General features: G+C 47.3%; 1 protein-coding gene across 2 annotated transcripts; it reads right to left on the reverse strand.

Moving 5' to 3' along the window:
* Nucleotides 1-657: 657 nt before the first annotated feature.
* Sgk2 (serum/glucocorticoid regulated kinase 2) lies at nucleotides 658-26,353 on the reverse strand. 2 transcript variants are annotated; one of them, XM_021149970.3, is made up of 14 exons: nucleotides 26,198-26,351; nucleotides 21,835-22,080; nucleotides 20,491-20,550; nucleotides 19,570-19,619; nucleotides 18,970-19,027; nucleotides 18,723-18,806; nucleotides 17,667-17,798; nucleotides 15,531-15,643; nucleotides 15,211-15,247; nucleotides 14,208-14,294; nucleotides 10,122-10,217; nucleotides 9,187-9,342; nucleotides 6,613-6,702; nucleotides 658-1,860 (listed from the first exon to the last, which is right to left on the reverse strand). In XM_021149970.3, exons 3-14 carry the CDS (start codon nucleotides 20,524-20,526, stop codon nucleotides 1,696-1,698), a joined length of 1,104 nt encoding a protein of 367 aa, XP_021005629.1. In that variant the 5' UTR covers nucleotides 20,527-20,550; nucleotides 21,835-22,080; nucleotides 26,198-26,351; the 3' UTR covers nucleotides 658-1,695. The 2 variants fall into 2 exon arrangements, with proteins under 2 accessions (XP_021005629.1, XP_029328153.1); XM_029472293.2 differs by having other exon boundaries at nucleotides 1,751-1,860; nucleotides 9,183-9,342; nucleotides 26,198-26,353.
* Nucleotides 26,354-26,931: the final 578 nt, after the last annotated feature.

Raw genomic sequence — 26,931 nt, forward strand, 5'->3', positions numbered from 1 at the left:
ATGTGCACTATTCCCATCTTTGAGGAGAATTCTTGGCCCTAAGAGCCTAAGGGAGGAGTAGACCTGTCCAAAGGTTGCAAGGTAGAGAGAGCCCTAGGTCAAATATAGATTAGCATCCCAGCCAGTTAGTGGTGTGGCCTTCAAGCCTCGAAGTTTCTCTGACCTTGTCTCTTCATTGACAAAAGGGGAAGTGATCATTCCCTTAGGGTCATTTGGAAGAAGACCCCTAACCGACAGGACCGTCAGCTCTACGACTTGCCCAGGAGACATGCTCTGAGGCTGACTTTGGACAGCTATGTAAAAAGGGAGTGTGTTAAAAGACTGAAATCTTCAAAGGAAAGCTCGAGGCTTCTAGGGACTGGCTGCTACAGTCTGCACTGTTCTAGGGACTGGCTGCTACAGTCTGCACCGTTGACCCTTCTCGGAGGAACTCGGAGTTCACAGACCCATTCTTGGGTCCAGATAAGGCACAGATGCATCTCTGGACCAAATGTCTCACTTAAGCTAAGAGAAGGATGAGGAAGTCAGAATCTATCATTTCCTGCAATTCTAAATGGAAGTCATCTCCCCCTGCCCCGCTCTGCTCCAACAGAGGCTCAAAAGTAGAGAATTCCTTGAATATTGAAAGATGTTGAGGCAACCATACCCAATAACAAATACTATCCAGTGCATTTAATATTACCTGAAACAAAGACACCGTCCACATAGAGCAACCTCAAACCAACGACAACACATGACAGGCTTATTACATTTCATCAATTTATACACTGAAATATAAATTCAGATACCAAGAGGCCCTCTCCCAGAGTGCTGGTCACCTACATTCTCCCCTTTCTCTCAGCATTTGAACCCTTTTACTACGAGAGGTAGCTTGTGCCCAGGCTCCATTCCAGTAGAGGTGGAGATTTATGACACACTAAAGGAAGCCACCAGACGGCTTCTGGGCAACCCACTTCTGTCCCGTTCCTCCTCTTCTCTTGCTTAGCACACAAAAGTGGCCAGTAACTACTTTGTGATCTCATAACTCAATATCCAAAGCTACCACGGTTCTAGTCTCTCTTCTGAAGAAAAGATGGAGCCTTCAGTAAATGATTGGATCACTATCCAATGAGGGAGGGGCTCAGGCTTCCTCAGCAAAGTAGTCCATTCATAGATGTGTAATTTTATAGCATGGAGAGGTGATAAATCGGAGGTGGGGCCTCCCCCACCCCAGGCTGGAAGGGAGTAGGTCACTTGAGAATATCTTATCTGAAGGTATCTTATTTCTAGCCCAGACCTCTGTTTCTGCTTCCTGGTAGTCATAAGGTAAGCCACCCCTTCCAGTGAGATGACTCAGCTTTGGCTGAAGACCGTAGCAATAGATGAGCCAACTGTGGGCTTTACCTTCTAAAATTGTGAGCCCAAATAGATGTTCTTTACTTTTCTTGCATATTTTGTCACTGCCTCAACAACAAACAAAACAAAACAAAAATGAAAAACCAAGCACAGAAGTCATTTCTCAAGAAGGGCAAGTCAGAACTGCAGACGGCTGGATACTTGGGAGCCTGAACTGTTCTTTCACATGATGGAAAATGTGTTCCCCTCTTCTCTGAGCCACTGTGTCTTACTTCTTTGGGACTCATTGTGTCTTAGTGCAGCAGAAGATAGTTCCAGCAGGTGCCGGCTGGGCTTGGTGGCTTTCCAAGTGCACGTCTCTCAAGAGTCCAAAATGTCATCATCATCCTGTGCATAGGAAAATCCAAGGAATGCACTTGAAGCCCCAGAACTGCTGGCCACGGTGTCAGGGGTGCAGCCAATGGACTTGGACACAGCTTCCTGGGTAAACTCTGGGTCAAAGTGTTTCAAGTCAGAGGGTCCTTCCTGTCAGTAGAGATTGAGAAGGGAGGCAGGGATCAGAACCAACTAAGGACCCCAGAGCTAGGAGAGGGGTGTCAGGCCTTCCTGACTCAGTGCCTCATGTTCCACACTAATCCTCAGACAAGCCATTAATGTTGTATATGTCCTAAATGCTTATTGTATGCTCAGCTCATAGCACTGGGAAAAATGGAGGACAAAACAGAAGGAACCTCAACTTTCAAGGACCGAATATGACAGGAAAAACAGGAGGAATATTTAGGGGACTGATAAAGTCCTAGATAATAGAGACAAAATAAGATAATATGGTAGAGACACTGGGGCTGCTAGGCTTCATTGGAGTGAGATCTATAAAGGGAAATGGGCAAAAAAAAAAAAAATCACAAACTAAGCATGGTGGTGCTCATTTAAAATCCCAGCTCTTAGGAAGAGGAGACAGAGGGATCAGAACTTCCAGGTTATCCTTGGCTACAAGGTAAGTTTGAGGTTATCCAGGTATACATAAGACCCTGTCTTTAAAAAGACACAATACTGGCCATAATGGTTGAACCCCATTAAGACTAGGGAGGCAGAGACAGGTGGTTATGAGTTTCAGGATGGCCTGGTCTATTGGTTTATCTACATAAAGAGTTCTAGGACAGCCAGGGACAGAGATACATAGACCCTATCTTAGAAGAAGAAGGAGGAGGAGGAAGAAGAGGAAAAGAAAAAAAAAGAGAAAAAGGAAAGAAGGAAGGAAGGAAGGAAAAAAGAAAAGAAAGAGGGGCTGGAGCGATGGCTCAGTGGTTAAGAGCACAGACTGCTCTTCCAGAGGTCCTGAGTTCAATTCCCAGCAACCACATGGTGGCTCACAACCATCTGTAATGAGATCTGGCGCCCTCTTCTGGTGTGTCTGAAGACAGCTACAGTGTACTTAGATATAATAATTAAATCTTTAAAAAAAAAAAAAAAGAAAGAAAGAAAGGAAGGAAGGAAGGAAGAATAATAGATTCTCCATTTCCACTCCAGGGATAGAATATATATCTCTATCTTTTTAACATGGGCTAGTCATGTGACCACCCAATCAGGCTTGAAAAGGTACCTTGAGAGCTGTCTCTCTTGGTACTCTGAGGCCACCATATGTATACACAAACTCAGAACTGGCTTGATGGAGGTGAAGAGGACTCGAAAAAAACCACAAGTGAGAAATTCCAGACCATCAGCGTGCACTCTTTCACTGCTAACCACAAATTGAGGCTCAACAGAGAACTGCTGGCCTGGTATACTCTGAAAAACCCATAGACTCCAGATAGAAGCTTGTTCAGAGCCAGGAGAGATGGCTCAGCAGTTGAGTGCTTGGTGCTCTTGCAAAGGACTTAAGTTTGGTTTCCAGCACCCTCTGTAAAGCTCACAACCACCTGTAACTCCATTGCCAGGGGATCTGATGCCCTCTTCTGGCCTCTGCTGGCCCCTACACCACACTGGCCTGCACATAACCACCTACATAGGTACTCAATCAAAACAAATAAATCTTTAAAAAGATTGTCACTTAGAGGGCAGGAGCAAAGCAATACTGTGTTCCTGTAGAGGAGACACTGCTCCTGGGGTTTATGACATAAGCAGGTGAAGGAGTGGCGGAAGGGACTGCAGATCTGCTTTATTTTAGCCTGCAGGTCTTGAACTGAGGAAACAAATGAGCCATGGCTTCCAGCTTCTCAGAAGGGCCATGGTGCAGTGGTCCAGCTCAGGCTCAGAGTTTCCGGACCAGAATGTGAAATCCTCTCATGTTCCTTGTCTAACATAAGCTATGTAGCTCTTGACAACCAATTAGTTTCTGGTTTCTACAAATGAAGAATGTGGTACTAAAGAAATGTGTACAAGGTCTCATCAGTAATAGCAGACCCAGGAATCCTGCATGTCTCGCTTGAAGGCCCATAGATGGCTGTATTTTCCTGTATCTCTTCCTAGGAGTCTGTGAATCCACTCCCTCTTGTGAACCAACGTTTCTGGAAGGGACTAACTGTACCTGTCATCAGTCTGATTAACTGATTAAAACCTCAGTAGTTATGGAGAGGTTGGAATGTTGCAGGTCTAGAGCCTAGTTACAATTTCCCTTGGGCTATCATTGGCCACTCCTCTCCCTTATCAGGATTCCTTACCCACCTCTGGGTCTGACCTAGCATCCTGTGGCTAACATAAAAATCTTTGGAATGTATAAAAGACCCTAAGAATGTCTTTAGGAAGTACTAAGGCTATGGCAAAGACATCTCCATTTTGCAGTAACCCACCTAGAATATTTGAAGAGTGCCTTGATTTATAACTTTCTTTGTTCTTTAATTATCAAATCTTCACAAAACTGTCACACTATCTTTACTGTAATTTTTAAGTCCCAAGCTGGGGGAAAACCCTGGGGTGTAATTCAGTGATAGAGTACTTACCTAGTATGTGAGGCTCGGTCCCATTCCCAAGACAAAAATAAAATAAAAAAAGCAAGCAACATGCCGGCGTGGTGGTGCATGCCTTTAATCCGAGTGCTGAGGCAGGCGGATTTCTGAGTTCGAGGCCAGCCTGGTCTACAAAGTGAGTTCCAGGACAGCTATAGAGAGATAGAAACCCTGCCTCGAAAAAGAAAGAAAGAAAAAAAAAAAGCAAGCAACATCTCAAGATCCTGTACTGTATATCCTATCTGATCACTTTTATCAAGAACCTGGTGCTAAAACCTAGTCCCTAACAAGCAGTGTCTCAGACTGGTGGCCTTGTGTGAGCCCTGGAGTCTGCAAGTAAGGATGAGTGATAAGCCAGACTTGTCAGAGTGGACAAGGCTGACACCTCAAAACTGAGTATCAAAAAGAAGAAAGCAGGCCAACAAAGAAAACTCCAGGAGGAGCAAGCATCCAGACATCATCAAATGATAATGAACTTGTCCCAAGAGCAAGCCCAAGTGGTGGTGGTGGGAGCTTGGTTCTAGGCTTGTATTTGGAAACTGTGTATTTGTAGAGATTTTAGGCATGTGCTCATAGCTTCACACCTATACGGCCAGGCCAAGAGGCAGCAGTAGCCATTGTTTTCAAACATCCCAGTGGTATGTAAATCCCACTGTCAAGAATCTCAGGGTCTGGAGAGACAGCTCAGTGGTTAAGAACACTGGATGATCTTCCAGAGGTCTTGGGTTCAATTCCCAGCTTCCACATAGTGGCTCACAACCATCTATAACACGTAGTCCCATGGAATCTAATGTCTTTCTTTGATGTGCAGACATACTTGCAGACAACAACAACAAAAAAAAAAAAGAATCTCACCATTGTTGGTCTTGACGCGTGTAGTCCTTCCTATCTGCAGGGCAAGCCAACTTTAGCCTGTATGGGTGCCCTCAACTGCTCTGTCATCTTCAGGAAGTTGCCTGTTTTTGCAGCTCCTCAAATTCATGTTCATTTCTTTCTTTTTTTTTTTTTATAGCATAGAATAGAGTTTATTAAGGGCACGAGGAGGGGAGTTAAGAGGGTAGTAGAGGCAGAGGAAGGCAGAGAGAGGAGAGAGGAGAGGAGAGGCCAGCCATGACCATATGGAGAGAGGGGAGAATGGAAGGGGGAAGGGAAGAGCCCAAGAGGGCAAGAGAGAAGCAAGCAGGAAGCAGGAGTAGGAGAGCTTTTTTTTTTCCATGTTCATTTCTGATTAGCATTAAATTAAATATAATCACGTGCAAGGAGTACTGCCGCATGCCTTTAACCCCAGCACTTGGGAGACAGGCAGGTGGATCTCTGACTTTGATGCTAGCCTGCTGTACATAGTAAATTTCAGGATAGCCAGGGCTACATATAGAATCCCTATCTTGAAAAATGTGCGTGTGTGTATGTGTGTGTGTGTGTTAATGTTTTTATGTAATTGTACACATACACAAACTGGTGCTAGCTGACCATGATACTTGGTGTTACGCCAGTAAGGGCTCCAGGGATAATAAGATAGTATTTAGACTCCAGGAAAAATAAGGAAAAGATAAATCTAGTGTCACATCCATGAGCAGGAACTCCCCAAAGGAAAACTGTGAACAGTGAGTGAATCCTGAGTGTGTTCTGGTGCGGAAGGATGTTGCCAGTGGTGAGATACCCAGCCATTTCCTGCTCCTTTTAACTTCATTATATACACTTTGTACAAGAAATACCTAACTTTTTTTTTTTTTTTTTTTTTTTTTTTGGTTTTTCGAGACAGGGTTTCTCTGTGTAGTCCTGGCTGTCCTGGAACTCACTTTGTAGACCAGGCTGGCCTCGAACTCAGAAATCCTCCTGCCTCTGCCTCCCGAGTGCTGGGATTAAAGGCATGTGCCACCATGCCCGGCTAATACCTAACTTTTATCATCAGGAAAAGGTCTAATGGTATGGCTCTGCCTGGGTGCACTATTGCAACACAGAACACTATAAACATCTGTACAGGCACTGGGTGGGGGTGACAGGTGCCTGAAATCCCAGTATTCAGAAGGCTGCATGGGAGGAGCTTAAGCCCAAGGCTAGCCTGGGCTACCAAGTCTCAAAAATAAACATTGTATCAGCTTTGTGGGGTTATGGTGCTGGAGATGAAAGACAAAGGAGCAGTCCAGGGCTCATGCTTCTAAGACTGAACTAGGCTCCAGGGGCCAGGGCAGCTGGAGCCACTTCTGATTCCTGCTGCCTTGCACGAATCACTGAGACTCTCCAGCCCTCGGCATCACCAGCTATATAAAGAGAGTTGGCCTAGATTCTGGGAATCCAGAAGCCGAAATCCGGAGAGAATCCTGTGCTTGCTTACCACGTTTGGGTTGAAGGGTGGAGTCAGCCTCTTGTGGTAGAGATCATCCCAGTTTATGGGACTGAAGAACATGTGGTTCTTTATGTCCAGCTGCAGGAAGAAGGTACTGGTCAGAAGCGGTCCTCACCATAGCTGCGCCCCAACTGGTACCCACTATTGGCCACCAACTAGATAGACCTTTGGCAGCTCTGGCTAGTCTGCTCAGCCAAGAGAGCATTTAGTCAATAAACATCTCACCTCCCACATCATCTGAACCCAAATTCTTCCCGATAGCATAGGTGCCTTCCACTGTTGGGTCTCAGCACCCGTACCATACTGTACCATACCATACCGTACCAGGCTCTGGAGGCATTTCTGTGAGCAAGGCTGAGAACTGGATATAGAGGGCTAAGGTAAGCAGATACTTCCATGCACATTAATACCTCTTGATTCTTCCAGAATGCAATTCAGAGAAATACAACAAACCCACTCACTTATGAAGACATGAGGAGTAAAGGCCCAAGAAAAACTGCAGATTTCCAGAGGCCCAGAAGTAAGGAGTGAGTCCTGGGTATAACTGCCCACTACTTTTCTAAATCCCCTTCCCTTCCAGCAGGGTCCTCCCTCTGTCTGCTTCCCACTGAACAGTTCTGCAGCGCCTTGCATCAGTCTGGCCTTCCAGAGGTTGAATTTATGTGAACACAGCAGAGTTTATCTAAAGAGTCACAGGCATGTTCTAAGACGCAAACTCCTCTTTGGATGGAAGGGATCTGTCTTCACAGAAGTCTGGATCTTTAAGCTGGCAGTGGGAAAGAATAGGCAAATTGCCAAAGTGTTGTCACACATCACAGTACCTGTCATGGAGATATCTTAGTATATATAATGCTTACAATCCCACATTCTATGCCAGACAATGGTCAAAAGCTGTGCTATCCATAGAGTGAGCTGTCCTGGAACTTATTCTGTAGATGCAGGGGCTGTCTGGACTGCAGTCACTTCCTCCTTGCTTGAGACTGGTCTCACTATACAAGCATGGCCAGCCTGGAACCCACTTTTTAGATCTGCCTGCCTCTGCCAAATGTGGAGGTCAGAGAACAACCTTGGGGAGTCAGTTCTTTCCTTCTGCCATCCGGATCCTGGGGACTGAACTCAGGTTGTCAGGTTTAATAGCAGGCATCTGAAACCCAAACTCTCTTGCTGGCCCCAAAATGATCTTACAGAGAGTAATCAATAAGATTGTCTTTAAAGTGATGCCTTAATCTTTTTTTTAAAGACACATGCATATGTCAAGGGAACAGATTATGAATTCTATGAATTATCTGTCTCCCTATCTTAAGTGTCCAGCTGGTGTCTGGCAATGTGAATTGCTTGGATATCTGTGAAAAGCAAGATATCTGTGCAGTCCCTCTGCACAGAAGCAGAAAGAAGCTTCTAGAAAACTTAGATCGTATCACTCCTCTGCTCAGCAAGCACACTCTGATTCTTGCCATTCTCCCTGTTCATACCACAGGACTCTTGCACATGTCGTGCCTAGAGCTGGGGAGCCTTCTTCTGGTTCTTTACATGGCTCCTCACATTCCAAGTTCAACTTGTCACCTCTTTAGAGAGGACATGTCCGGCCATGCCAGTGTGAAATGGCACAGTCCCCATATGCTCTTATTGTCTATCTCTGCCCATCGTTCACTTCCTCCCTGAAATTTGTCGCACTTGGTGATGACTGCACAGAGTTTCTGGTTTTTTGCCAGTCTTCTTCCACCTTCAAGCTTAACCATCCAGAGACCTAGGCTATTAAACCCCTTGCACCAAGCTCAGTGCTGGTACAAAACAAGGGCTCAGCAAATATTGGTTGGCTAAAAACAATCCTGTATTTTTAAAAACATGGTTAGGGGCTAGGGAGATGGCTCAGTTGGTAAAGTGACTAAGGACCTAAGTCTGGATCGCCAGCACTTAGATAAAGGCTGACAAGGAGGGCATATTCTTTAATCTCAGAGCTGAGGAGGCAAAGACAGGAGGCTCCCCGGGGTTCACTGGGCAGCCAGGATAGCCAACTAATGAGCTACAGGTTCAGCAAGAAATCTTGTCCTAAGAAATAAAGTAGACAACTGGAGAAGACACTTGACATCATCCTCTTCCCTACATACACACACACACACACACACACACACACACACACACAGACAAAGACAGACACATATAAACAGAGAGAGAGAGGCAGAGAGAGAGACACACACAAACACACACAGAGAGAGACAGAGACACACAGAGAGAGACAAAGACACACACAAACAGAGACAGAGAGAGACACACAGAGAGAGACACAGAGACAAAGACAGACACACACAAACACAGAGAGAGAGACAGAGAGAGAGACACACACACAGAGACAGAGACACACAGAGAGACACAGAGACAAAGACAGACACACACAGACACAGAGACAGAGAGAGAGACAGAGATCAACAGGCAGAAAGGTAATTTCTAGCAAACGCACGAGCAGCCCCTAGGTTTACAGGGCATCAGAAGACAGCCCCACCCCAGGTACTCCTGAGCTGTCTCTGCAGGAAGGGACCAGTGCTCTTCTGCTTGGTCACCTACAAAGTCTTCCTTGGAGCCCAGCCGCTGCCTCTGGTCCTTGTGGAGAAGACCTTGCAGGAGGTCACAAGCAGCCACTGTCCGGCCTCCAGGGATCTGTAGCGGCTGATGTAAAATGTTCTCATACATCTGGGCCACGTCAGTGTTGAAGAAGGGAGGCTGGGGAGAAAAGGGAGAAAAGCTTCAGCCATGAAGCCATGGAAAGGGGTCTCATAGGGTGTTAGAGCAAGCTGGGATAGCCCGGAGGATTTGTCCAGGCCTGTGTCCAGGGCTACAGCTCTTGGGGCAGGTAGAAAGGGAAAGGGCCTCCAGGCTTCCAGCCCAGGACAAAGGATTGGTGAGAAGTCACAGGCTTTCCCCATCCATGGGAGCTTGAGAAGGTCCTTGGGCCACCTATGCACCAAGTATTTTACTCTCATCTTTCCCATTTCTTCCTGGCCTCACAGACATCTTCTGCCAGAGGCTACAAATTGGCAGATTACAGAAGACAAGGCTGGAGATTGTTAAACTATAGAGCTAAGAGCAGGGCTCTAAACTACTGTCACAGTCTACCCCTCCTGGCTCTTCCTCCAGCTCCTCCACCCACTGGTCCTTCTACCTACTCAGAGCTGACTCTTTCTGCAGCACTGTGCCATGCTGGAGAACCGCGCCCAGAGGAAAGGCAGCCTCAGGAACGTATACACAGGCTTCCACCTATGCATACAGTCCATGGTGGCTCCCAATCTATCAGCACCGTGACCTTTCAGCCTTAGTTTCCTTCTTGGTACAGTAAAAGTAACTCTATACTCTGTAAAAAGGCTATGTTGTATCTTTACTCCCAGGGTGGACAGATAGCTCATTTAATTTCCCATGCAAAGCTAGAGTAAGCTATGCAAACTGGGGGACCACCCTCAGCTTTCCCAAGTCACCTGTGCCCTGTAGACATATCTGTTACTCACCAGGCCATGTAGCATCTCGTAGAGGACTGCCCCTAAGCACCACCAGTCCACTGCTCGATCATAAGGCTCTTTACGAAGCACTTCTGGAGCCAAGTACTGTTGAGGAAGTATGGTTATTTGAGGACCCCTCCCTAGTCTCAGTTTCTCTACCTATAAACAAGGCACTCAAAGGAGAACATCACAGAGGTTGTTCCTGTCATCAGAATGTCAGAGCTTCTCCTGTGGTCATCAATATTTGCTCACTAGAGGTCTGGCTGGAGACAGGTCCTTTGCAGTGAACTGGGGCATACTGGATTTCAGACAAGACTGCCCTGCATGGTTACGCATGTTGTACATCACACAAGAGTACCAGACAAATGGGTTAAAGGAACTGCCACCTGCCTGTGATCTACTGGCCAAGCCAGGTCTGCAGTTCAGAAGCAGCCATAACTTCTTATTTGTATATGGTCACCTATAGACTACCTATGTCCTAAGACTGGGACAGCCTTGACAGCACCCTGTAGTGCATCGAGGGGACAAAGGGACAAAGCTAAAGGAATGTGGCACAGCCTTGTTCTGGAAATCTTAATGCCAGGGGAAAGGGGCAGAAAGGGGTGCATTTCAGGCCATACTGATGAGAACATGCCAGGCAGCCAGCCATGTCTGGCACAGGGAAAGAAACTGAGGCAGTGCTGTGTTTCTGCCTGTCCCAAGGGCTTGGTGACCTCTTTGCTGCTAAGGAACTGAGTCCCAGCAACAGAAACAGCTACCCTGAAGGACTATATGGGTCTAAGGAAGGGAAGAGAACCATACAGCTCTGAGCCGGCTTCAGTGCATGGGTCTAGAAAGAGCACTTGACCTGTCAGAACTTTGGCTTCCTTATCCTTAAATAAAGACAGGATCAAAATGATAGCTGGAGACATGGTAGGTATATATAAACGTGAGGACCTGTATCCAAATCCCCAGGAGTCACACACAAGCCAGGTGAGATGGCTTACATTTGTAACTCCAGTGACATGGCATAGGGTCAGGGTAGTGGATCACTGGATTGTTGGCCAGCTAGCCTTGCCAAACGAATGGACTCCAGGTTCAGTTTGGGACATTGCCTCAAAAAAAAAAAAATAATAATGTGGAGAGTGATTAGGGAAGGCACCTGACTCCAACTACTGACCTTTATACGCATGTGCACATGAACTACATACATACACACACACACACACACACACACACACACACACACACACACACAGAGAGAGAGAGAGAGAGAGAGTAAAAAAGGAGTTCCTACTGGGGACACAGGAGCAAAGGTAGGAACTCTTGTCTGTGTGCCTAGGTCTTGAGCAGCGACATTTCTAGAAGGAGTATCTCCCACATCAGTTACAATTCCATATCCCCCACCCCCTATTGCTAGTTGCACCCAAGAAAGGACTGACTGTTGTCAGGCTTTGAGGGGGGATTAGAATCATTCAGTAGGTACCCCATGTACAAACATAACTAATGGTCCCTGCTGGAAAAGGTTGCCTGACATCAGCTCCCTGAGTACCAATGGGAGGACCCCATCTGAAGGTCCAGAACCACTCTGAAGGCTGATGGAGACACACGGGGAGGCTCTAAGGTCCCGCCCCAGGGAAAACAGAGAGGAGCAGTTCCATTTTGCAGCCTCAATCCTTTGCTCCTTCTGAACCCTGCTCAAGCTACAGGGGCCCTCCTGCTTCAAGGTTCACTGTCCAAGACTGGTGGATATTCAAGGGAAGGTTTTAAACCCAAGGCAAGTCAGATAGACATGTGAATTCCTGCTCAGACATGCAATATTTACTGATTGATTGACTGTGGTCCTGGAGGTTGAACTCAGGGCCTCGTGCGTGCCAGGCAGCCCTAATTATTATCTTGAGGTTGTGTCTTACAATACCCCTGCCTCACCCTGTCAATGAGGGTGAGAGCAGGAATTACAGAAATCCACACATTTTAACCTCCTAGGATCTCTGAAAGAGGGAAGTAGATTTATGTTTAATACTTCCAAACCCTGACCGTAACTCTCTGGCCAGGTTCTCATGGTCAAGGACTTGGCCCTGTGGAGCAGTGTCATCTACTACAGTGGCCACGAGCCACATGTGGCTATCAAACAATTGCTTCTGCAGACGATCAAGGTCTGTGTCTCCTGAAATGTGACCGATCACAGCTGAAATGGACTATAAATGTAAACTAGTCTCATATGCTAGATTGTAAGACAGAAAAGAATTACTTCAACATTTTTACACTTGTGTGTGTGTGTGTGTGTGTGTGTGTGCACGCTCTACACACACACATACACACACACACACACAGAGAGAGAGAGAGAGAGAGAGAGAGAGAGAGAGAGAGTGAGAGAGAGTAGTTCTGTCCTACCATGTGGGTTCTGGGCATTGAACAAAGATCCTTTGCTTGGCAAAACGTGCCCTTACATGTTAAGTCGTCTTGACAGACCTATTTAACAAATTTATACTGAATGTATATTAAAATGAGAATATTTGAGATATATTGAGTGAAATAAAATATATTATTAAAGTTAGTTTCAGTTGGGCATGGTGGCGCATGCCTTTAATCCCAGCACTTGGGAGGCAGAGGCAGGCAGATTTCTGAGTTCGAGGCCAGCCTGGTCTACAGAGTGAGTTCCAGGACAGCCAGGGCTATACAGAAACCCTGTCTTAAAAAACCAAAAAAAAAAAAAAAAAAAATAGTTTCACCAATTTCTCCTTACACAAAAACACACCAAGACAAGACTTAATCTTTTATGTAGTCCAGGCTAGTCTCAAACTCATAAGAGATCTACCTGCCTTACCTTTCAAAGGCAGGGCCTAGCAGCATGTGCCAAGATGATGCCCCAGGGCTTAGCAGCATGTGCCAAGATGATGCCCCAGGGCTTAGCAGCAGGTGCCAGGCTGCTCCAGCATTGCTTGTTCCTTCTCACTCTGTGCGTGTATTTGGTGCTGGGATGTACCCCAGGCCTTGACGAGCGATCTACCATCAAGCTACAACCCGATTCCCATCTTTTTTGCTTTTCTTAAAGATTTCTTTAATTTTATTTTATGTGTATGGGTGTTTTGCCTCCATGCATGTCTGTGTGCCACATGTTTGTAGTGCCCACAAAGACCAAAAGAAGGTGTCATATGGCCTGGAACTGGAGTTAGAGATGGCTGTGAGCTGCCAGGAGACCCAATTCCTGATCCTCTGCAAGAGCAACAAATGCTCTTAACTGCTGAGACATCTCTCCATCCCTGTCTTCATACATACATACATACATACATACATACATACATACATACAAACATACACACACACACACACACACACACACACACACACACACCTTACTTATTTCTATTTTGTATGTGTGGGTGTTTTGCTTGCACCACTTACATGCAGTATCCCCGGAGGCCAGAAGGGGGCATTGAATCCTTTGGACCTGGAGTTATAGACAGTTGGGAACTGCTACGTACATGTTGGGAACCAAAGCCAGGTTCCCTGGAAAAGTAACCACTGCTCTTAACCACAGAGCCACCTCTCCAGCACACGGTTTTACCTGTTCTTTTCTTTTCTTGGATATTTTCCTTTTTTCTTTTTTTCTTAGATATTTTCTTTATTTACATGATTTTACCTTTTTAATATATAATTTCCTAGCATGCCTGAGGCTCTGAGTTCAATCCCTAAGACCACAATAAATAAATAAATAAATAAATAAATAAATAAATAAATAAATAAATAAGGTTTACATGTATTTGGTTTCCTGAAGCTCCCATCTGACCTGGAACCTACTCTATAATAAGGCTGCCTTCAAACTCCTGATCCCCACCTCCTATCCCCACTTTCCAAGCATTGGGATTGCAGATGTGCAACCCCACATCCAGCCAGAGTTGACCTATTTCCACTGGGCAGCAGCTGAAGTCACCAGAGGTAGGTGGGTCCCCCTAAGCTGGTTCCCTGACACTCACAAGACGACTCAGCACAGCTGACTCAGGGAAGAGCTGGGGAGAATGAAAGGAGGCCCTTCTGCTGTAGCCTGCGGGATGTATTTAGTGTCTGTGCGCTCAGCCATTCCTGGTCTGCTTTCGCCACAGATCTTCCACATACCTCAGGGGTGCCGCAGAAGGTGGACGTGGTCTCCTCAGGCTCTACACATTCCTTGCAAAGGCCGAAATCGGTCAGTACCACGTGACCCTGTGGGGGAGAGATGAGGCCAAAACTCAAAACTCCACACCTTAGAGCCATGGCTGTGGAGTATGGCGAGGAGACAAGCTGAGTGCTTCATGCAGACCCAGAGTTCATGGCCTGGATGCCAGGAGACCTCAGGGCACTGGCCGGGGACATGGCACTCTGCCATCTTCCCTAGTTTATCATGACTCAGGCCGGTGCCTACAAAAGTGGCAACTCCAGGATGTTCTCGCTGGGTCCGATTGATGGAGGGCTGGAGTCTGACAAGCCCACCAGCGCTAGCTGGGTGTGAGGATGGAGAAGGTAGAGGGATACTGAGGGCCTCTTATCAGACTCCATAGATACCGAGGGGGCTCTTATCAGACTCCATAGATTCTGAGGGGTTCTTATCAGACTCCAGTAGATACTATCAGACTCCTGGAGCTGCCATGCTTTTAATCCTCTCTGCACCGCTAGGACCGTACTCTTTTCCAACGTTATGCTGCCCCCTAGAGGACAATCCACATCCAGCAACTGAGCGCTGAGGGTCATGGAGGCCCAAATCTCCTTGTCTCAATTTATTTCCATCCTAAAGAGCAATCCTGTGAGGTTTGGTGAGGCTTCTCTTGTAACCACAGTTGCATGTGTATGTGAATATGTATATGTATGTGAATGTGTATTGTATATGTATATGATGTATATGTATCTGCACTGATATTTGTACATGCACATAGACTCCTGTATACAGGAGTCTATACATACATATGTACAAGATTACATATGTACGCATACACACACAAGGATGAATGTTACCATATACATACATATGTAATACATAAGTACCAATGTACTCAGATGATGTTTAGAGAACACAGATTTGAGCTTAGTGTATAAACACACACACACACACACACACACACACACACACACACACTTCACATACCTGGCAGTCCAAGAGAATGTTTTCTGGCTTCAGGTCTCTGCAGAAAATAAGAAAAAAATAGCCATTTAACTGAGTGAATTGGGGACTCTGGTCCTAGCAGGAGAACGACTCATGGAAGCCCCACAGGAGAATAAGGAAAACCCAGGGAGGCCGGCTTGACTCTGAAAATGAAGGACAGCCTTGGAAAAGTTCCCAAAAGGGGGGGAGGGGGAGCCCCCCTCTGTTAACCGACCAAGGTCACCAGGACATCACGGCCCACACAATCCCTGCCTGGTGGAGCAAGGGTCTGGCGCTGCTCATGAGCCAAGTGCAGGCTTCACCTGTAGATGATGTTGAGAGAATGAAGGTAACCAATGGCGCTCGCCACCTCTGCAGTGTAGAACCGGGCCCGGGGCTCCAGGAATCTGCGTTCCCGCTGTAGATGGAAGAAGAGCTAAGAGAGAGGAGAGAGAGAGAGATGGCAGCTGGATTCCAGCTCCTGGCACACGAGATAGGGGCCATCAAGACCCTCTCCTCTGTGCAGGCCACTCGCCCTATTCTAAACTGCAGTGTATGCAAACCAAGAGACTGCATGCTGACTCCACCCCTCCAGGGACCTGGGCTCTCCGAGGCTATAATCAGCCAGCATAATTAATTAGCTACTGTGTCCTACACTACAAATCATGCCCCTTCATGCCTCTTATTTAATTCTCATAACCATCTTCAAGATTTCTACTGTGATGTCCCTTTCATGTCAGAAGAGGAGGAGTTAAGTGATTTGTCTAAGGTCCCACAGTTCAGAGTTGGCAGAGCTGGAACCAGGTAGTTCAAGACATACTTTGGTGGTGGTGGTAGGGCAGGGGGTAGACTTTATATAACCCAGCCTGGCCTTGAACTCACAGTCCTCCTACCTCTGTATCCCACGTGTTGGGATTACAGGTGTGAGGCGCCATGCCCAGCAATATTGTGGTTTTTCCTCCCACCCAAACGTTAGGACATCACACAGCCCAGCTTAGATCTCCCTGTTTGGTCTGCTTTGTGAGTTGCAAAGCCATCATTTAGGGATATGCAGGATAAAGCCTCCCTTGCTGGACTCAGGCTGAAAAACACTTGGTTACAGGTGAGATCTGGTGCAGCGGAGGAGGGAGACAAAGCAAAGCCCAAGTTTGTGTCCAGCTTGCCCTGCCCTGTCTTGGGGTTAGCAGGTGGCTCAGGTCTCTACTTAGGCAGTGACATCAGGATAGAGAGATGGCTCAGTGGTTAAAGTGCTTGCCATGCAAGTATGAGGACCTGTGATGGTGTGTATGTGCTCGGCCCAGGGAGTGGCACAATTAGAAGATGTGGCCCTGTTGGAATAGGTGTGGCCCTGTTGGAGTAGGTGTGGCCCTAATGGAGTAGGTGTGTCACTATGGGTGTGGGCTTTAAGATCTTCATCCTAGCTGCCTGGAAGCCAGTATTCTGCTAGCCACCTTCAGATGAAGATGCAGAATTCTCAGCTCCTCCTGCAGCATGCCTGCCTGGATGCTGCCATGCTCCCACCTTGATGATAATGGACTGAACCTCTGAACGTGTAAGCCAGCTCCAATTAAATGTTGTTCTTATAAGAGTTGTCTTGGTCATGGTGCCTGTTCACAGCAGTAAAACACTAAGAGGACCCTAGTCCAGATTCCCAGAGACCAATTTAAATGCCATGTGGCTGCAGCTGCCCATCTGTAATTCCAGCTTCAATAAGATGGAGACCGAGGAACATCAGAGCAAGCTGGCTAGCAAGACTAGCTACAATGTCAAGCTCTGGGTTTGCTTAAGAGACCCTGACTTAATGAAAAAGGTGGAAGAGAACCTGGGGGTGACTTTTGACATCAATCTCTGGCCTCCATGTACAAGTGCACACACACTCGCATGTTTGCCCCACACATAAAAATGTGTGTGTGCAATACACATACATGAAAAAAAGATTTTTTTTCTTTTTTTTTTCCCCATTGGATTTTCAAGATAGGCTCTCTCTGTGTAGCCTTGGCTATCCTGGAACTCACTCTGTAGACCAGGATGGCCCCAAACTCACAGAAATCCACCTGCCTCTGCCTGCCTCCCAAGTGCTAGGACTAAAAGCATGCACCACTACTGCCCAGGTAAGTAAGATTTAAAAAAAAAAAAATGATAGTGATGGGTTATCTCTTACCCTGTGGCCTGGGTGTGGGAAACAACAGTATTGGAAATAATGACCACACATTTCTCTCTGGCAGTGACCTTTCCTGGAGTCTATGAGAGTGAGGCTGGGCCACCTTGTGTGGGAAAGGCAGGGAAGTATAGCAGTGGGGGAGAAGAGGACCCACTTGCTATAAACTGGGTCATCTTGGGAAGCAACTTACTCGGCTGAGCCTCTGTACTTGGGATACCAAGTGGGCCTGTGATAGGGATGTGGCAAGGGTACGCAGTGGGTATGCTCGAGGCCAGCTCCTCTCCCACGGTCCACTCACCTCTCCCCCGTTGACATAGTCAAGCACAAAGTAGAGTTTCTCTGGGGTCTGGAAGGAGTAGCGCAGGCCCACGAGGAAGGGATGCCGCACGTTCTTCAACAGCACGTTGCGCTCTGCCATGATGTGGTTCTGCTGTGGAATCACAGACCAGGGTCCATGTCACAGTTCGGGACATTCCAGGTGACCTTGCTTCTGGAGGTGTCCTGCCCACCACTTTCTCCTTGCCTTGGTTCAAATGCCCATGTGGGCTCTCGATTGTCCCTAGCCTCCTTGTCTCGTACTTAGAAGTCAGTGTCTTGAGCCTCAGCCCCAGCCACTTTCAGACTAGTGTAAATCCAGAATCCCCTAACCTGGGGTGACAAGCAAAGCATATACTATGGCAAGACTCATGACTTTGATCCTGCTATTTTATCCATCTGAAAAGCCCCGCCTCCCTCCCTCCCTCCTCCCTACTCTATGTTTGTGTGTGTTTGTGTCATGTGTAATAAGTGGATGACAGATGCCTCTCTCAGCCCCTCTCCTCTATATTCTTTGAGACAGGGTCTCACTGGACCTATCTCTGCAGTACTAGGATTAGAGACACATGCTACCATGCTTAGCCTTTTATGTGGGTTCTAGGGGGATCAAACTCAGGTCTTCGTGCTTGCTCAGAGAGCACTTTATTGCCTCAGCCATCTCCCTAGCTCCTGGTTATGCCACCTTTATTTCTCAAACTATCAGAGTGCTATTTACTGTCAGGATCCATTCAAGACCATTCATGCAGGAAGACCTCCCTTCCAAGCTGGTCAGGCCAAAGGGACCTTTGAAGAGGGCATGGTGTGAGCCCACAGTGCGCACTTGGGAGCCTGTTACCTAGAGAGGGCAGAGAGTTCAGAGGATTCTGCATCCTCCATGGGCTCCTAGGGAGATGGCTTAGCTTGCCTTCCTCTAGGAAGGTTAGGGTCCGGTGTGCTCTGGACTTTCTGAGCTGCTTCCTATAGACCTCTGGGAGCTGGAACCATCTTGGGAAGCCTCCTAGAAGCAGGAAGGGAAGTGAGCTTTCCTGAGCTCTGGTACCTCTTTGTTCTTTAAAATGGATTTCTTTTGCAGAACCTTCACGGCATAGAAGGCTCCGTCCGACTTGCGCTTGGCCAGTAGGACCTGCAAAAAGTAAAGGCACAAGACTTCAGGATGATGGGGTTCCCCTGGCAGCCCCTACACCCATTCTGCAGGTGTGTGAGCCTTCGCTTACATATGCTAATGGAAGACACCAGGTGGAAGGCTGCAGAGGGAGAGATCCCAGGCTCCCGAGGTCCTTACTTACCTTCCCGTAGTTCCCTTTGCCAATGACTTTGAGGAAATCAAAGTCTGTGGGTCGGGCACTGTGGACAGGAGAAGAGCAAAGATTAGCCTCTGGACGCTCAGGAAGTCGGGACTCTGGTTAACTTCAGACCTGGAAAAAGCAGGTGGCTTGGCAGAAGCCACATGGCCTGGCCAGTGAAGAACGAGTCTCACAACCCAAAGTAACTTAAAAGACTCAGCCTTACACACCTCCCCTACACCCACCCAGCTCCCAGACCAGTTAATACCAGGAGAGGCAAATCAGGTACATGGTGCAGAAGGCAGTCTGCCCATCCGCGCCTCACCCCCACCCCCACCCCCATCCCAGCCCCATCCACAGTAGGAGAAGGGTCTGGAGAGTTGCTGACAGTGCAGATGTTTGGGGTCATTCCAGGCAGGAGGCTCAACCTAGGTCAAAGCAGGGGAGTTAATGAGAGATGAAGCTGAGTGGGCGTAAGGGAAGAGGGATGCTGGGCCAGCTGGCAAAGGTTTTGAGCACACCAGGGACCTTAGATTTCATTTCTAACGAGAACCTGCCATAGGATAGCCAGGGAGGAATTTTGTCTTCAAAACTAGAACTCACTTTGGGTTGGCTGATGGCCCCAGGTTGATGTTCCCATTGGCCCTAGAGGGCTGAAGACATAGAAAGAAAGAAGCAATGAAGATCGGCAAGCCTCCTCTCCTTCCTTTGACCCAAGCCCCAGTACTGCCAACACTACTACCAGCTTACCCCCATCCCACCCTCCCCACCCTCCATTCTTCTTTTGGTTTTTGTCCCTTGTACCCACCCACTCTTCCATCTAAGCACTCACATCAAACTTGCTTCCCCTAACAAATCATGGCAATTATAAAGAAAGAAAATGGGGCTGGTGAGATGGCTCAGTGGATAAGAGCACTGACTGCTCTTCCAAAAGTCCTGAGTTCAAATCACAGCAGCCACATGGTGGCTCACAACCATCAGTAATGAGATCTGACGCCCTCTTCTGGGGTGTCTAAAGACAGTTACAGTGTACTTACATATAATAATAAATAAATTTCTGGGCCAGAGTGATCAGGGCCTGAGCAAGCGGGGCCAGAACAAGCAGAGGTCCTGAGTTCAATTCCCAGCAACCACATTATGGCTCACAATCATCTGTACAGCTACATTATACTCATATACATTAAATAAATAAATAAATAAATCTTAAAAAAAAAAAAGGAAGCCAGAAGTTGTTGTTCAAGGTCTTACAGGTAGCCAGGGTGGGACTTGAACCTATGTATTTTCAAAACCAGTCTCATAATTTTGTTCTAACCAAATCTACTTCTTATAACCCCCAGCTAAATCTCTCTTCACTTCTCCTTGCAAATGGCCATCTCAGTGAACCCACAGTTACCTGGAAGACCCAAGTTCTGGTTGAAAGCCCGTGGGGCTGGCCAGGATCTCCATAGATTCCTCAGCCTTGGGAGAAAGGAAGTCCCTGGTGCAGGATGCTGGGTATTGGGAGGAGGATCAAGAACCATTTACCTGTGGGCTAGGAACTCCAACTGGGCTGGAGGCCATTCTGCAGCTGTGATCAGGTAGGCTCTGGGGGGCACAGGGAAGAACAGGAATGATGGAGCTTGGCCTCCAGGCAGGGCTGCCCCCTTGGCCTTTCTAATACAGCCTTAGTAACTCCCACCCCAAAGGCCAGCAGTCCATGTATGGGTGAGACAAATGACATTTGCCAGCCCAGCCTTTCTCACCAAACAATTCAGTGTGGTGGACCCGGACAGATAGGGTGACCCCTGCCTGGTGGGGGTCTCTGCAAAGTTTGGGGACACCCAGGACAGGAAAACCTTTGTGGTTCATAGAAAGTTCCAGAGCAAGAAGGACCCTTGCAGGCCTAAAGCTGAATATTTCCCTGTAGTTCTCAGTGAGGTACCCAAAATCTTTTAAAAGGCCTTATGTGGTTTTGTTTCTCTATTGTTTTAGACAGGGTCTTGCTCTGGAGCCCATGCTGGCCTTGAGTTTGCTACATATCCTAGGTTGGCCTAGAACTGCCTTAGCCTCCCACGTGGTGAGAATTCAAAAACGGGCTACCACGCTTGATTTAGAAAAGGACTTTCTAGGGTCCCACCTTAGATAGGTAGATAGGCTTTCCAGACTCCCACCTAAGCATGTTGGCAACCCTGAATTCTTGTGGGTACTCCCAGGCTAAGCTCTGTGACAAAGACAACCTTCTGAACCCTGTACTTTCTCCAGTGTCCATTAACAGCAGCTACACTGGGGACTTTGGACCAGAATCACAGAATTCCCCAAGTAGCCAGTGTCTATATGAGGTCAAATGGTAGAAGCAGTGGGCAGCTGGTCTACGTAGCCAGCAGCACAGTGGAAGTATCTGACTGTCTAGGATTTGGATCAGGGCCTTGGAACCTCATAGACCCTACCCCTCTCACAGGGGTAGGTGCAGATTGTTCATCTAAAGACCCCAGTTTTGATTGCTGTGGAGTCTGGGCTATGTAGCCTGGTATCTCTTAGATCACTGGCTTTCCATGGAAGGTCTTAGAGGCACCACTCCTGTAGCCAGGTGGGACACTGAAACTCATTCACCTGTGGCCAGGAACTTCCACCAGGTCAGAGGCCACCACCAGCAGAGAAAGTAGCTTCAGGGGAAGGGAGGGTATTCCCCTGCTAGGCTGACCTAGAGGCTCATCACTATCAAATTCCCCGCACAATTGTAGAATTAATTCCACCAGAGGGAGTGCATCCCAGCCTCTCTGATGCACACCAGACTGTGCTCCCACAGCCGGTCTGTGACATCACTACCCCTCCCCAGGTGGTCCCCAACGGGTCCAGTGTCCAGCCCCAGCTCCCTGGGGCCCCACATACCTATGCAGCCAGGGCAGGGCAGAGCCTCTGGGAGATGCAGCAGTTGGAGCCGAGTACAAGCTGTGGACAAGAGAGACTTTCTCTGTTCTCCCAACAAGAGCCAAGTGTCAGTGCCTGGTGCCCCCAGCACAGAGCTCAGAGCTTCTAGCAGTGGCAGCAGTGAGGGGACTGGTGATGTCACACGGGATCCAGCAGCTCTTAGGATGGGACGGGAGACCTCTGTTCCCCCGGGGTCACCATTTCTCCCTAAGAAATGAAGGATTACACAGCAGTCACAGAAGAACCTGAAGGCCATTGAGGACTGTAAAAATGTATGTGTGACTGTGTAGGTCAGGGTATGTGTGCTCTCTGCAAGAGGTTTGTGCAGAGATGTGCTTTGTCGTGTCTGGTGTGTCATTGTGTCTCCAGATCTCAAATATTTGTGTCAGTGTGTGTGTGTGTGTGTGTGTGTGTGTGTGTGTGACTATGTATATGTATTGGTGTGACAGCATGTATACATGTGAGTGTGCATCTGTGCTGAGTTCATCATTATTTTGCTGTGTGTGTAGTGGATGTAATATCCCTAGACATCATTTAGTGTGTCACTGTATAGTATGTGCCAGCATATCTATCTCTATCTATCTATCTATCTATCTATCTATCTATCTATCTATCTATCTTCTATTTACTATGTTTGTGTGTGAGTCTGCTTTTGAGTATCTATGTGTTTGTCTTCTAATAAGAAATGTGTCTAGTGGGCTGGTGAGATGGGTCAGTGGGTAAGAACACTGACTGCTCTTCCAAAGGTCCTGAGTTCAAATCCCAGCAACTACATGGTGGCTCAAAACCATCCGTAAAGAGATCTGATGCCCTCTTCTGGAGTGTCTGAAGACAGCTACAGTGTACTTACATATAAGAAAGAAAGAGAGAGAGAGAGAGAGAGAGAGAGAGAGAGAGAGAGAGAGAGAGAGAGAGAGAGAAAGAAAGAAAGAAAGAAAGAAAGAAAGAAAGAAATGTGTCTAGTAATATGTGCACATTAACTATGTAACCACATATATGTATAGGTGTACATAGGCCCATCACTGTATGACTGTCCATATTAGTGTGTGTTGCATAATCTCTCTCTCTCCTTCCTTCTCTCTTTCTCTCTCTCCTCTCTCTCTTTCTGTGTACACACACACACACACACACACACACACACACACACACACACACATATCTATACTGTCTGTTAGAACCATGTGCCTATCCAGGTACCATAAAGACAAACAATGTGATCTAGAGGAGAAGTCCAGGGACCTGAGCTATGGCCATGGAGAACAACGCACCTGCCAATATCCTGTAGATAGATGCTTCAGAAAAGCTGGAGCTGGCTCTCCATCAAGCTGGCCTTGGTATTGGACTACTGAGCCCTTGACTACCTAGGTCTTCCCCATGGGCTCACTGTCCCTAAAGCAGACCTGTCTGGGTCACAGTTCTTCCGCTGTGTGAGGGCTCACATCTCAGAAGCTCACAAAGGTCTTACTGTTAGGCGTGACCTTTAAGTTCTCACAGGGTCCTGAGGAAGGAGGGACTGGATGGGATCAACACAGCAACCGTCTTCTGGAGTGTTCTGTGTGGCTAGTCAGTTTAGGGGAGGGAACAGAATAGACTGAGAGTGGGTGGGTCAGGCATTCTTAGAGACTCTTCACTTCAAGGGACCTGGAGGTGTTGACCCAAGAATACCGCAGTAAACAGTATCAAAGTCTTTCATTTTCTCACCAAATAGAAATGTTGAACCAATACACAAGTCTGTAAGGTGGCTTGTTGACAAAACACACGCCCTTCCAAGGACATTTCAGTAACAAGAACCCCATGGGGTCTTCACTGGGCAGAAGCCAAAGACAGCCTAAGTGTTCCTGCCTGGCACTTAGGAACACCTCAAGCCACGCTGTCTCTGTCCTCACTTTGCATCCAGGTTGACTGCCTGTTTTTCTTTCTCTTTCTTCATTAAACTCCTCTAGAGTCATCTGCCTTCCTCAGCTCACTCCTTTCCTGTTCCAATCCTGTACCCACCTCAAGTTTCATCCTAGCATTCCAAGGGATCAGTGAACAGTGGATGACTGTCCACTCAGGTGCCAGTGATGACACTGATGTCCTCATTGCTCAGCCAGCCGAGGCTTTGATAACCCACCTGTCACTCTCCTTTTATCCACTCTGCTCTGAGATGTCCTGTGGTCCCTTTTGGCTTAGTCCCCTTACTGGACTCTTCTTCTCTTCTCCTTCTACCTTGGCTCAGCTTTGGGGCTCCATTTATTTCCTACACCCATAATCAGTTCACTGGTCCCAGGCATCACAAGGCTGACTTCCAATAACATGGCAGAGGCCTCCATCTCAGCAGTACCCGTGCTGACTGATGTCAAGTGACGGGGTGTCGTGGTCTATCTGGGGTTTAGGGATTCTGGTGCTGAGCCTCTGCAGACCTGAGAAAACCCTAATGCCTGCCTTGGCCCTCTACGAGAGCCATCCTGTCCTCTGGCTTTGTTTCATTGTCGCTCTTGCTCTCTAACTGTGTCACTAGTCAAGCGCTCAGACTAGAGCATCCGCTCATAAAGGCAGACTCTTCTGGCTTAGTATTGAATTCTCTACATCTACAACAGGCCTGAAATAGAGGCAGTTTTCATGACACATTTGACTAATGAAGTCAAGGAATGGAACACTCCATCACGGTATACATACAAAATGAAAACGTATATAACCCCAACCTCTGCCTACAGACACCTACATGGACCAAAAAGGGGCCACACAGCTGATACAAATTTCAAGGAGAAAGCAAATTTTAGAATGGTGGGGGCACTGGGGGAATCATTTTATTAAAGTGGAAAAAAAATAACAGGTATTTGCATGTATAGCTTCGACAAAGGCAGGAAGCCACGACCACCGTGGTTAAGTTAGGCGATTTGGTTTTGTTTTTGAACTATTGCAGAAAAATTTTCACAGTGACACAGTTTAATCACTAAAATACCAAGCCTCAGCAGCCCTTCAAAATGTTCACTGCCTACTTTTTCTGTCACCTTGGCTAAGACCTCACCCTACCCCATCTTTTCAGAGTTCCTTTGATCCTATAAAACTGTCTTGTAAGCTGGGCGTGGTGGCGCATGCCTTTAATCCCAGCACTCGGGAGGCAGAGGCAGGCGGATTTCTGAGTTCGAGGCCAGCCTGGTCTACAAAGTGAGTGCCAGGACAGCCAGGGCTACACTGAGAAACCCTGTCTCGAAAAACCAAAAAAAAAAAAAAAAAAAAAAAAAACAAACCTATCTTGTAATACAACCTGGCCCAACTTGAAATCTCTCTGTGTGTGTGTGTGTGTGTGTGTGTTACTGAAGACTGGATTTAGCACCGCTAACCAAGTTCTCTACCTCTAGGCTCCACCCCAGCCCTGTCAGTCCTATTTAAATGAGGAGGAAACCAAGGGATGGCGAAGAGAAATGTGAGTGATGTGAGTGAGCTACCATGTTAGTAAGTGATATAAGTTGGATTTGAACCCAAGCAAGCTGACCCCAAAACCCACAGCCTAGAATCTCCAGAAGAGTCTAGACAGAAATAATGAAAGTGGCGAGGAAGTGATCTGTGATGGGCTGGTTCATTAAGAAAGAAGAAATTAGGAAGTTAGTTGGCTGCGAAGAAAGCCAGAGGCAGACTTTCGCTATTTTGTGGGTTACTTTCTCATCCATCTTTCTCCTCCCCTCTTCTTCCACCCTTTCAACCCCAATACTTGATAGGAAAGAAAAAGAATAGAAGGAAAAAGGGGGCGACATTATCTGTAGACTACTTCCTGCTGATTAGGGGTATTGAGTTCCTTGGGGCAAGTCTGATCTTCACAGTCAGGATATCTAATTTCTTCCTGTTCTTTTTTCTTTGTGCGCAACTCCTTGATAAAATGCAGCAAGCAACAGCAACCAACCAACAACACACACAGCCTCTGGGGCCCTAGCGTTTATAATTTATACACCCTATGAAAAGTCCCTAGAATTCCAAACATCATACAATCACAAAACCAAACCAAACCAAACCAAACAAACCTCTCTGCAGCTGGTAAAACCATGCCTTGCTAGAGCATGAGGCAAATCACAGTCAGCTGCTGTGGACAATCTCATACCACACCCAGGATTAAGATGGAAAACATATTGTTATGATATTCCTGTGTTCGTAAAGAAACCAAAATTCTCACTTGAGAAAGGGGAGAAGAGTTAGGGAGTAAGAAAACTTGGGTAGAAGAAGAAAAGGAGAAATGGAGATGAAGTTAGGGAGGAGAAGGAGGAGAAGGGTATGAGGTTGGAATAACTCAGACGTGGCTGTAAACTGAGAGGAAGGCAGGTGCCCTGCTCCCAGGGAAGCTCCTCACCTGGAAACCCCGGGTTCCAGTGCAGGTCCTAGAGAATGGTGTTCTCTTCCTCTGCACCGTCCTTCTGACCTGAAACCCAATCCTGACTCACCCTACAACCTTCCCAAGCAGGAGTGACCTGTCACCCACTCGCCTGACTCTCAAACCAGCACAGGTTCAGCCTCCCAGTCCTGCCAGCTTTGAGCCAGCTTCAGGACCTTCCAGTTACTCATTAACTGCTGGGCTGAATCACCATGGTTGCTGCACCACGGGCTCCTGGACAGCTGTGCCCTGGGGACCCTCCGAACTGTTAAAAACTGCAAACTTAAAGCTGTGTGACCTTGGGCAAATGACTCCAGCTCCCAGAGCCTCACGTGAATTCCTGAGCCTCCACGAAGGCTCTCCTAAGTCTCTTCGGACACTGTCACACCTTCATTCTTGAAATCACCCCCTTTCCATAGTCCAGCTGAAGTTAGGCTTGTCCACTTAACCCTCCCAGATGCCACCATCTGAGTCACTTTCCCCTTCTCCTGGAACATGGAGAACGGACAATAAAAAGACCTGTTTCCTCCAACTCCCTCACACCATTTCCCTGAGGAGGGCTGCCTGCCTCTGTGTGCAGCCTTCCTCCTTGAGAGCTTTCAGGAATGGGCAGCTTGTTCCTGCTCTGTCTTGCTGCATTGCTGGACGCCTCTCATTCTCTCTTGACTGAGCTGCTGCCTAACCACGCAGGGTTCACCTACCCTGACATCATT

Source organism: Mus caroli, unplaced genomic scaffold, assembly GCF_978045245.1.
Source record: "Mus caroli unplaced genomic scaffold, Mus_caroli_1 scaffold_2, whole genome shotgun sequence".
Classification (NCBI taxonomy): Eukaryota; Metazoa; Chordata; class Mammalia; order Rodentia; family Muridae; genus Mus; species Mus caroli.